This window comes from Triplophysa dalaica, chromosome 6 (genome assembly GCF_015846415.1).
Source record: "Triplophysa dalaica isolate WHDGS20190420 chromosome 6, ASM1584641v1, whole genome shotgun sequence".
Taxonomy (NCBI): domain Eukaryota; kingdom Metazoa; phylum Chordata; class Actinopteri; order Cypriniformes; family Nemacheilidae; genus Triplophysa; species Triplophysa dalaica.
The window spans coordinates 23,791,801-23,804,288 of NC_079547.1; the positions used below are offsets into that span (position 1 = coordinate 23,791,801).

At 37.2% G+C, this 12,488-nt stretch overlaps 1 protein-coding gene across 1 annotated transcript; it reads left to right on the plus strand.

Moving 5' to 3' along the window:
• The first annotated feature begins 2,277 nt into the window (after window positions 1-2,277).
• Window positions 2,278-9,961, plus strand: im:7151449 (complement factor H). The gene is made up of 12 exons (XM_056751555.1): window positions 2,278-2,539; window positions 3,743-3,928; window positions 4,169-4,268; window positions 4,344-4,414; window positions 4,793-4,978; window positions 6,808-6,981; window positions 7,274-7,366; window positions 7,478-7,513; window positions 8,141-8,194; window positions 8,277-8,313; window positions 9,523-9,588; window positions 9,754-9,961. The coding sequence occupies exons 1-12, from the start codon at window positions 2,470-2,472 to the stop codon at window positions 9,782-9,784; spliced, it is 1,104 nt and encodes a 367-aa protein (XP_056607533.1). The 5' UTR covers window positions 2,278-2,469; the 3' UTR covers window positions 9,785-9,961.
• Window positions 9,962-12,488: the final 2,527 nt, after the last annotated feature.

Genomic DNA, 12,488 nt, shown 5'->3' on the forward strand with positions numbered 1-12,488 from the left:
ATAATAAGATGTCAATTAATTTAATGGCTTGCAGTACTTGTTCTGCTGAGATAAGCATCGGGGGTGTGCAAATATTTATATATATATCAATGGAAAGTGCAGTGATATTTGAAGACAATGTGTAGTGATAGGATAAAATAACATTTTTTAACACTTGAAAGAATGCGAGACTTTATATTTCTGCCACCAGGTGTCGCTAAAGGGTTACAGGCGGTAGAGTCTGAATCTACCGTGTGTCAATTAGGCCTACATGGATTAATATAAATGAAAGAATCCAGGAGTTCATGTTAACGATCTCTTAAATGTTTAACATGTCACCATGAGGTCTTACATAAAGGAATATAGCATAAATATTTTTTAAGGAAAGCATTTAACATTCTTTGATTGCTCTGTCAAGACACCAGATTTGGCAAAGGATAGTTCACCTCAAAGTGAAAATTGTGTCATAATTTATTCACTCGCATGTCGTTAAAAGCATGAAACACGAGTGTCAGTGGTTTTGTTTTCATCCAATGGAAGCCAATTGTGTTTGGTCACCAACATTCTTCAAAATATCGTCCATTGTGATCCGCAGAAGAAAGAAAATCAATTTTTAGGGGGCTGAACTATCACTTTAAGTGACCTCATAATAGCCAACAGTAGAAAATAGAAATAGTGGGAATAATAGAGCACATGTAGTTCTTCAGATCTCCATTTATGTTGGATCTCCATTGCTGTGGACATGCTGTGATAAAAAACCGACTGTTTTCGTGTAGTCATATAAAAGATCATTCTGCTCAGGCCAGAAGAGCATGGGTGGGGTGTGTTTTTTTGAGATAAGACCCGACAGCATATTTTTACAGTGTTGTCTGAACCGTCAAAAATACTTCTCTGTGTTGGAAGACAGTTATTCAACTATCCTTCTACTTTTACCAATTTAAGTTGGATTTAAATTGGTCAGTAGCTCTTTAGTGACCTCTTTACACAAGAATAATGTATGTTTTCAATGAACCAATGTTCTGATAAGTTGTTTTAAAAGTACCACGGTACTGTAAATGTTTATAGGCATGATTACAGTACCATTACTTTTTAAAATACAGAAGTGTCATGTAAATACCATGACACACCTTGCCAGGTGCGTTCACATTTAGTCATATGCAAAGCCATATACAGCATGAGGCCGTTTACAACATCACAAGCAATTTATTATACAAAGGACAAAGTCCTGCTATGTCAATAGTCATGTAAACATGTCACATCCTGCAAGAGCAATCATACAAATAGTGTCTAAAGTTGCTGCGAGTCATTCATTTTGTAACATTTAAAAGTTGCATGGTTACATATACCAAGTGGCTATATCAATAGAAAATGTAGTCTCCATGGAGACGTTAGAATCAAATTAAAATAAGTTCCATATTAAACCTATAATGCTGATGTTAACCAAACAGCATTAACAACCCGGGGTGAATAGTCACAAGAGGGGCTGCAGGAAGAAAAATGACTGGTAACCTTGACTACGCTGTGAACACAACCTTGTGAAATCTTCACGCAGGGACGCCCTTGTTGGGGAACACCCTTTCTGACTCATGCATACATTCCATGCAAGCAAAAGAAATGATGCCATCAAAACCTCACCAAGCTGGATTCATCTGCACATATCTTCTTCCCTTTTTATAATCAAATGTTTGCTATAGCAACAGTATTATTGTACAGTGCACAATCGAATATAGAAGAACATCCAGATATTCTTGAATGTAACTATTTTTGCATCTAAAAATACATTTGTCATTGTGGATAAACAAACCACATGTATAGAATACTGCATACATAAAGTCAATCAAAGCATTTCCTACAGTTGATCCATAGTTAAAACTAGTTGGAGAATGCTTTAGTATTTACTATAGTACAATGTAGTAAAATTACCATACTGTAGTGTTTTTGAACCTGAACGTCACTTGATTAAATAACAAACTGCAGTATTTACTGTAACACAGTTTATCAATTCACTAGGCTATATTTAATACATACGGTAGTATACCTTAGTACTTACTATAGTAAAGTGGGTTTTAGGTATTAAATTAACCATGCTGTAGTAAAATGGTAGATTTGTGCATTGATATTGGCAAAACCATGGTTTTACTATAGTAACTCTGTTTTAACTATGACTCTTTTAATTATATTATTTAGTATTACAGAAGAAAGCTCCTTCCAAAATAGTAACCAGGGAAAAGGGGTGGGTGTGGACTATTTTAAACACAGCCTGGGTGGAGGGAAACACCACTTGTGTGTGTATGTCAAGCAGGACGCATTAGTTTGCGCCGTGCGCCGTCCAGTACGGATTTCTTTGCGCTCCTTTAACAGTTTATATTGAGTTCATATGGAACAAACAGTGTAGTGATTTATTGTAATGTTCACGTTATGCGCTCAGTACCATAGCTGTTGTGCCGCTTGATATACATTTAATACGAGTCTATTTTGTAGTCTTTTTAAATGACCATGGCAAACGCGAAGGTTTGGCTGCTGCTTCTGTTGCGCTTGGCGCTCGTCTCCATGGGAAGAGGTAAGACTTACACTCATAATTCTGTTTTAAATCCAAATAAAACTTCCAGCGGCTTTTAAAGGAACCCGAGCAATGTGTTTGCATGTAATATGTAATCATATACACCACAAGTCACCATAGTTCATTATTTCATTTGCTTATATCTTTATCAACTGAACGAACAGTACGAACCATGGGTTCATTGTAGTAAATTAAAGTAACCACGTTGATTATCTTTTGTATAGTTTTACTACAAATGGTGTGGCGGTGAGACCATAGTTAATTTGTGGTTTCTGTGGTTCTGATAGAAAGGGCATGGCATTGTTTTGGTTTTGTAATGCCAAGCTCTCTCTCCGGTGTCGCGTCTTTTAGCCGCGCCCCCTTGTTCTCCGTTTGCGCCCCATTCGTGTTCATCCCTCGCACCTGTCCCGTGTCATCTTCCCGCTAGTTCCCTTTAGTATTTAATCCTCGTCACCTGCTCGACACCGTCCCCGTCCAATATTCCCTGGTTAGAGTTTCCAAATATCTTGTTTTAGTAAACTTTGTGGATTGTAATCTGTACCTTGTTCGCCTTCCTCGTCTCGCCTTTTGGGTGACGCTGTTGCCCGAACTTGTTCCCGTTTCCCAGTTGTATTTTGGACTTCTCGTACCTTCTTTGTTTTGTCCCCCTTGTGGGATGTTTTTGGTTCTTCTATCGTGTTTTCCCAATCGTGTTTTTTCAGTTGAAATTATGAATAAAGTCTTTTGCAAACCCCTTGACTGCCCTGCACTTAGGTCCTTCCTCATCTACCGTGACAACAAGCATATCAAGACCTTCCAAAACCTCAGACGTCCAAAAAACACTGTACTTTTAAAATGATCAAATACTCTGTTGAAGATGTTCATAAGCACTTTTTATACTTTTTATTGCTTAGATATTTGCAAAACCCACTGGTGAACAGAAAGGGTGACTGATAACAGATTTATGAAAAAAAGCGATATTCACACAAATATAGAGATACAAGGTTTCAGAAGGACAGTAAGTCTTATTCTTAAAATATACTTTATATTCTCACAATTCCTTCTGGCCTGTTTAATAATGTCCAGCTTTCCTAATAAATAATGAAACACATTTAAGCGGTGCATTTTTGTCTTTTTTATCCCTCGATGATGTCAAATGTTTTTTTAAAAGTAACATTACTGTTGCTTAATGCATAATTATTTTGTGTCTGTGGTTGGTTTTAGGGGATTGTCCATTACCTCAACTGACCAGCAGTGTTCTGCTGTCTGAGAGATCCATACTGCAAAACAACTTTCCAAACAATTCTGAAGCTTTTCTGGAGTGTCCCAATGGATTTCAGATAGAGTCAGGGTCGACTTCAATCTTCTGCCGTGACAGGGAGTGGAGCGCTGTGGAATTAAAATGCAAAAGTAATTCATTTTTTAATTCTTCGCTTTGGTTCTAAACCGGTATGTGGAACACAAAAGAAGATATTTTGAGAAATGTCGCAGTGGTTTCCATACATGGGGTCCAGTGTTCTTCGGTTACCAGCTTGTTTCAAAATATCTAATTTTGTGTTCTGCAGAACAAAGAAAGTCGGATTATAAATAATTAAAAAAATATATGGGGGTGAACTTTTTCTTAAAGTGTTTGTGTTTGTTCTGTTTCAGAGATAGACTGTGGAGAACCCAAGCCTTCACCTCATATGACCTACATTCTCACAGATGGAACGTTGTTTGGTGCTTATACGAAACCCGTATGTGAGAGAGGGTAAGAACTTCTGTGGTCTGCATTTTCCAATCTAATGGGGCAAACGGTCACGTTTTTTTGTTTTTGTTTGTGCAGATACTACCTGGAAGGGTTGAGCTACAGACAGTGTCTTGTAAGGGGCTGGAGTGGAAAATCTAAGTGTTCATGTGAGTGGTTGTTTTGGATTGAATACTCTTTTGGAGTTTTGGAGGATCTACTTTTGGAGGATTTACTGACAGAAATGCAATATAATACACATAACTGTATCTTCAGATGTGTATAAGACCTAACATAATGATGCGTTCATGTTGGTACTACAGTTTAGCCCTATAAACGGACAAATTTATTGTGTTTTGTAAGAACATTATCTCTTTTGGGATGGGTTGAGTAAGCCATTGGTTGTAATTTGCAACCTCACCAATAGATACCGCTAAATTTCATACACTGGAACCTTGACATATCACAAGAACAGAACTGATATTAAATTCCCAGTGATGCCAGTTCTATCCGCACTCTTTACTTTTGTGTCCTCATGTTTTTTGTAGTGATGACTTGCCTAAAGCCTGCTGAAATTGCACATGGCAAAATAGTGACGCAGTTGGAAAAAGAGGATATAGTCGTGGACGATATCATTGAATATTCCTGTAATGCCAGCTATGCACTTCATGGAAACAGGTTCATCACATGCAATGAGGATGGGAACTACAATTTACCACCACCAACATGCAAAAGTAAGAGCATATTTCTCAGATTCGTATTTGGGTTTTGTGATTTTTAAGACTATTGTGTAAATTGAAGGCGGGAGTTTCCATTTAATCTCATAGATTTCTCATCTATCGTCTGGGATTTATGGGCTGTTGCAAAAGCACCTAAAAGCAGGGAGTGAAGTTTAATCTTCAGAAGTTACTCTCACTCCCATCCGTGTCATGGCACCATATTAACCAAGTCCGCTCCGAGCAGGACTCGAAGCGTGGGAGTCGAATAAAATAACAAAGCTTTTTACATGGTTCGCCTATTTTTACTCACAGGTGTGACTCTCAAATTGTTCTTCATGTTGAATAGCAGGCAGGAAAGGATTTAAAAACATCTGTATGAATGTACACCTTCTGATCCAAGATATATTTTAACAAACACGTGTAAACTTTTGTGTACTGTATGTGATGATTCGTCTCAACAACCCTATCTGCCTGACAATATTTACATCCGTGTCTGAATTCACCCACTCATTTCCGCTCATTTATTTGTCATGTCATTCACTAGCTAACAGGGCGTCTCGGGACAGGAGGTGATTTCAAACACTTCACAATTTTGCTGTTTTATTTGCTTTCTTATTAATCTGATCGTTTGTAATTTTTTTAAACTTCTAACAGGAATCCGCATTCTCGTTCATCAGGTCCATCCGGTCTTTTGTGATCAATGGCTTTTATTTGGAACTATGTTTGTTGTTTAGTCTGTGGTACTGTAAGCTTACCATCTGTATTCCACATGCCAACCTTTACATGTGAAGCTCATTTTTCAAAGGCCGTATAGTTCTGGCGGTGACGGGCATCTGGTGGATGATTAGCTTGTTTGTGAGGGAAGTGATGTATCAAACTGTGGTACAACAACTGTGGAGAGTGAGATTATTTATCAACTGTCAGCAAAGCTGAGAGAGAGCTGATAAAGAGCACAGCTGCTTGTGCAAGTACTGGAAGAATATAAAAATGCAGTACAAAAAATACCAAAAATTATATACTTATAGTAATTTTAAATATTAAACTGTGTATAAATAAATACTATGCATAAACTGTAAATAATGTGTTTAAATAAACAATATCTATTATGTGTAAATGAAAAATGAATGTATGAAGATTATATAAATTACATAAATTAAATAAACAAACAAACAAACAAACAAAAAATATATACACACACACATGCACGCACACACATATGTATGCATGTATGTATGTATATTTTGCTATATATATTATATATATCTTATATAAACCAAATCAATATACATTAGAAGGATTTTCAAAAACAATTACTGATACAGAATTTACAGTTATATTATGCTATGCTGTATTTTTACTGTATTTAAATCTAGATTTTTTATGTTCTTTTTAACTGTATTTAAACGGGAGTAAAATGATAATAATTACATTATTATTTAGGATCCGGTAACTCGTTGTGCATAAAAGTGTAAAGATTGATTAAAAGATAGGTCAGTTTAATAGTTAAACACAGTAATTGATAATACGCGTCTGGAAAAATCCCTTTTTCAAACAAAACATAACACCCAGTTCCTAAGCAATCCGAGGTCTTATCCAATGCGGAATTTTTTACGTGTTTGGCATCTTATGTCAACACTTCATGGAACTGCTTAACATTACTGAAATGCTGTGGACTCAGATACGTGCCACATGTCTTCATGGATGTCTTGATGTGGTCTCACTCATTTTTATAGACATTAAACGGTTTTAGATGTGTTTTTAATGTGCTTTGAATGTTGAACGCACATAAAAAATGTCAGCTACTTTGCATGTCTCCCGTAATTTAATTACGTTTTCTTCTTCAGGCACCGAATGTCAAGTTCCAGAAGTTAAGTCTGGCATCCAGACTGAAGGAAATCCCCCTTACTCCAATAAAAGTGAAGCCAGATTTAAATGTGAGCGGGGTTACACAATGAAAGGTTCAGACACGGCGGTGTGTGTGGAGGGTGAATGGTCTCCCATTCCTGAATGTGTTCAAGGTATGCCTCATTTTTCACACAAATGTTTATTCTTTCAAGTTACGTAAATGTTTTTCCAGCGTTTGTATTCGGAATACCAGAGATAAAGACGCCCAGAAGGAATCTGAGGACTTTTGGCATGTCCTGCCGTGATTTTAAAGACAAACTCTGCAGAATCCCTTAAAAATGTGGAATTCGTGCTTAGCGTTCTGCTAAGTTTGTAAGACCTGGACAAAACTGTAGCCTGACTCCAGAAGTGTTGCAGGTATAGCCTGATTGTGTTTACATATTGAGATGTGAATCATTCTTTTAGAGAAATCAAATGCAGCAGATACCACCACAAAACAGACAACAGCCGGCGTTACCACAAACACAAAAACACCCACAACCAACACCATTTTAAACGGTAAGGATTTCAACCTAGAAAATACAGAATCTGTCAAATGTTGCTTAAGAGTTTGAGCACATTATTTGTCATGGTTACATTTTAATGGTTATTTAATCTGTTTCATTGCAGAAAAAAAAGAGGAACACCTCAGTGTTTATTCACTAAGTGAGTCATCTTTCTGTATACTGTTCTGAATGTTTAGTGTACACTCAGGGATTATGCATTGTTGTTTAGTTTTCTTTGAACATCTACAGTAAATAAGATCAGAGCCTTTATGATTGTAACTGAGGGACACCGCAAGGCTCATGATTGTTTACTTCCTTTGTCGCCTGCGAACCCGAAGAACACTACCACATGTCCCCTGTTGAGCATTTCAAAACCGCTCACTTTAAAGGAACACTTCACCCCTGAAATGAATCTTTTTGAAGAATGTAGGAGAGAAAACAGTTCTAGGCCAATTTTGACTACCATTGTAAATGTTCCTCCAATGGGAGTCAATGGTGGCCAAGAACTGTTAGGTTCAGAGCATTCTTCCAAATATCTTCATTTGTGCTAATCAGAACGAAAAAATGTACACAATTTAAGGGTGTTTAAATAATGTCAGACGTTTATTTTCGGGTGAACTGTCCCTTTAATAGGAAGTTGGTCCTTCCTGGTCCTTCCAATAACAGCAATCTTCAAAATCGGAGCGTGGAGCTGTTGCAGTAAAGCGTAAAACTATGATTCCTAACCTGTTGCAACAAAGATGAAATTCCATTTCTTCAAAAACTCACTTTAAAACTCTTCTTCTAGTTGTTGTCATCGTGGTGGGGTGTCTGTGTTTGACTGTGTTTGTCATTATTCTGAGTAAGTATTGATTTTGGATTAAAAAAGCTGAATACAAACACCATGAGTAGTTTTTGTCTAACAATGTCTCTTCTCCCTTTAGTGTTTGTGGTGTTAATTTGTTGTCATAAACAAAGAGGGTAAGCACATTACTCATCTGTAAACTGGCTTCAAAATCATTTTTAGATTCATCTTGCTTTAGAAATGCACTTATAGACTCATCGCCTTCTGTTAAATTCAATGCTCACGTTTGCTTTTATTTGCTGATTTAAGGCCCGTTCACACTAAGAACACTAACTACTGATACCTATGTAGGTGTCCGCACCAACAGACGCTACCTTTTTGTTTATTCCAAGCAAACAGGTCGCATTTTCACTTTTTAAATGCTTAAGCTCTTTATATTTGAATGGCTTGATATCAGCTGGTGAAAATAACTTCTGAGTTGAAGTTTCTTAAAGCGACTGTTCAAACAAACAAATGATTTTGTCATAGTTTACTCACACTCAAGTTGTTCCCAACCTGTGTCAATTGTGTTGTTCTGTTGAACACAAAGAAGGATATTTGAAAGAATGTTCATAACCAAACATATCTGGGGCACTTTAGACTTCCACAGTAGAAGAATCACTACTTATGGTAGTTAATGGTGTCCCAGATCTGTTAAGTTTCACACAATCTTTCAAATATCTTCTTTTGTGTTCAACAGAACAAAGATTTTAATGCCGTTTCAGAACAACTTGAGTATAAGTATATAATGGCAGAATTGTTATTTTTGGGGTGACCCAACCCTTCAAAGTAAAACCATTTTGAAGAATTACGATTTTTAGTTGTTGTCCTTATATGAACTGGCCGTTATCAATCAACCATCTTCCTTTTCGTTTGCTTTCTGTGCTTTGCTGCATTTGGTTTTAAAGATTAATCGGATTCAACTGTATACCTCATCAGAGTAAGAAAAAAGCATTTCCATGTCTTTTATGGCTTACACAGATTTTTGGCAGGATTGCTTTATTTGACAGTCTCTTTGTAAGAAGAATTGCATGTTATGATATGTAAATCCAATCCAAATCTTTTTCACTTTAAATACACACCCTTGCAAATTCTTAGCATGCCAAGCAGCTTTCTAACTAATGAAAACAGCCTCAGACGCTGCTGTTGTTGCTTATGTGTCTTGTAAAAGCGTATTACAGTACGTCTGGACACATGTGAGCTCAAAAGGATTAAAAAAGCAAGGTGTGGTGTGTCTCTGCTTACAAAATGAGAAGAATAACTTGCGCAACACGGATTGCGTTTGAATATTAACAAAAAAATGTATTGTAATATTTTCATCTCCTCATTTTTACTATGCTACATAGTTCATACAATACTGGTGAAGGACAGTGGAGAAAAGAAGAAGAATTATTACCATTTCAAAAGCCAAGGTATATCAGTTCAAAGTCATCAAAGTATTTCATCTCTGACTCATATGATCTGGCGTAGTTGCACAACTTCCATAATGATTTTTTTCTATCTTCTTGTTATTTGTATCATTATCAAAGAGTGGTTTGATTCTTCTAATTTTGTTTTCTCTGGATTGTCAACTACAGGGCAAACAATCGGACCGTTCCTCTGGCCTAGTGTGCACTTTGTGGATACAGTATTAACTTCCCAGCTGCAATATTTATATTCTTAATGTTGTACTTTTTTTATTTAAAAAAATATGGTATTTTCTACGCTTTACAATGTATTCCAGACAGGAAAAAATGCACAGATTATATTTTTGTATATTTGATTAAAGTTTGTTTTTACATTTTATAGTGCTTGGGTGTGTTCTTTCCGTCATGACTAACAAGTGCATTTCGTTACACATGCTGATGTTTTATTCAAAATGCCTCCCAAAAAAATGAAGATGAACTTATTTCTTCTCTGAAATTTAGAGAACTAGGTTAGATGATTACCTCAAAAAATCCTTAGATATCGACGTTCGTTCCATCTGTTGATCACGTTTTCTCCAACAAGTGGATCTAACGAGAACTGTTTGGTTCAGTTTGGTTATGTGGCCTTTGAACATTATCATATTCCCCTTTCTGTAATCAGTGTTACATCTTGAAGTGCTATTTCAGAGACACATTGCAAAATGAGATAATAACATTGCAGCATAGCTGTCGTCCTCTTACGGCGTCACGTTCACTATATGTATGACCATATGGTGAATAATCCAGAATGAGCAAACATTTGTAAGGTGTTGTAACACGCCGTCTATCCGTTCTGAAATTGCCGCTGCCCATTGACGTGATCGGGCGGAGTGGTTTCCGGGGCAATGACAGTGTTATGGCTATTCAAGCAAAGTAATGAATTACAACAACTTCTCCACAGTCACCACAGAGCAAATGAAAGATGGTAAACAAATCACTGCTAAAGAAGAATATGTGAGCAGTGCTTGTCTGTACATGTCATGGTCGGTTAGCCGGTTGCTAAGGGGTTCTGAGTAGTTTTAAGCATGCTATGTGGTGGCTAGGATGGGTTCTTACTGGCTTCAAGTAAAAAAAGTCTTCATTTTGGATTCACGTTTAAGCACTCGGCAGACAATGTTTTACAAAGTTGGTTACAGTGCATTTAAGATGTACATTACATGTTGCCTATGCCATTTTTATTCAACGTACAGGACACCCTATGTATTTTACACATTTAATTTACTCTTTTGATGTTAACCCATTCTTTGTCTGACCGGCAACAATTGTTAAACACATTAATCTTTATTCTCAAGGTCAGGGTTTTGTTAAAAATCCCCTTTCCTATTTTTAGCAATGATAACAAAGATGCCTGTCAGCAGACTGTAAGCGGGACAATGTGCCCTCACAAATTGAATAAAGTCATTTGCGAGGGATTCCATGTGATTCACAGCAATACTGCGTAATCTGTTTTAATCGTTTTCCTGCTCACGCACAACAGGGCTGTTCTCGTTCTTAACAACCTTCCTCAGTTTGACTCTTTTTCATTTGTCTCCGTGGTTTGGGGTTTCTCGTAACCTGGATTCTTTGGCTATCCGCTTGGGTAAGCATTCTCATGTACTCCAGACCGTATGACACAAAGGTCTTGGAAAACATCATTTATAACCACAGGCGGTCAGGGAGGGGACGGCAGACAAAAGAAATAAGGAGAGCCCTTTGAGCGCTGAATGAGCCCAAGCCAAATGACGTTATTTGTTTCGTCAGTCCTGGACCAATGGGGTAAAGCAGTCATGTGAATGTTTTATGGTCAACAGGGTGTGCTCTCGGTGATTTTTAATGAAAACGATGGGCCGAGGGTTTATATCTCACCCTGTTGTGGGTTTGGGTCTGGAGTGTGGGCTGTTGGGTCACTGTTTAATTTAACATTTAACAGAGTCATCTGGTCACATTTAGAAATCATGTTCAGAATTGCATGGTTGAAATGTAGGTTTAGGAGATCCCTCAGAAATGTTAAGTCTGACGCCCCTGAAGAAAAGTTTGGTAAGTTTGGCACATTTCTTGAACCCCACACAATTATCCTTAAATAAAAACTCTTTAAAAGGGCAAGATGAACTATAACTCATTTAGTGGATTAATGAGCATACACACTTTTTGACATTTAAAATGAGCTAAATTGGTCTTTTTTCCATCAAGTGTCAGTTTCTCAGAATTGCATCTCTTAAATCCTTTATTTTCCGTCAATCTGCTGTCAGCAGTGTACATCCGCTTTCACACACACACACATATATATATATATATATATATATATACAGATATAACCATATCAGCATATCTGAACACAAAAAACTGACACAAGCACTTTTAAAGTGTTGGGAAACAGACCATAAGGTCAAAGTTATAACCATACGTCTCTCTTCCTAGGCAAGAGGGGTCCTTATGCAGTGGTTCTCAAAGTGGGGGGCCCCAAGATGGATCCAGGGGGCACAGTTTTCATAACATTTTATGAGACATTTTATGCGATAAAACTAAAAATAAGACCACCAACAAACATAATTGATGTTCCCGCATTCTATAACTGAATCTGTTTATAGTTCAATTGAGTTTAAGTGAGACTTTATTTGGGGGGCACAAATCGATAGTCTTTCCACAAGTGAAGAAAACAACATTGTATAACCTTTGACCTTAAGAAAATGTTGTCTCATCACTGTAAAGAAACTTTTAATCACGATTATTTGAAGTGTTCCCTCCCCGGGGCCCCTCTCCAACATTCCGTATCTCACACCCAGTCCCGTTCCTCTAATCCGAATCAGGTGTGTGAAATAAAAGAAACATCTGAAGTATGCGGTGCTGTCGGCCAGAGCAGAACTGTTATCTACAGACGGAGTGGGGGT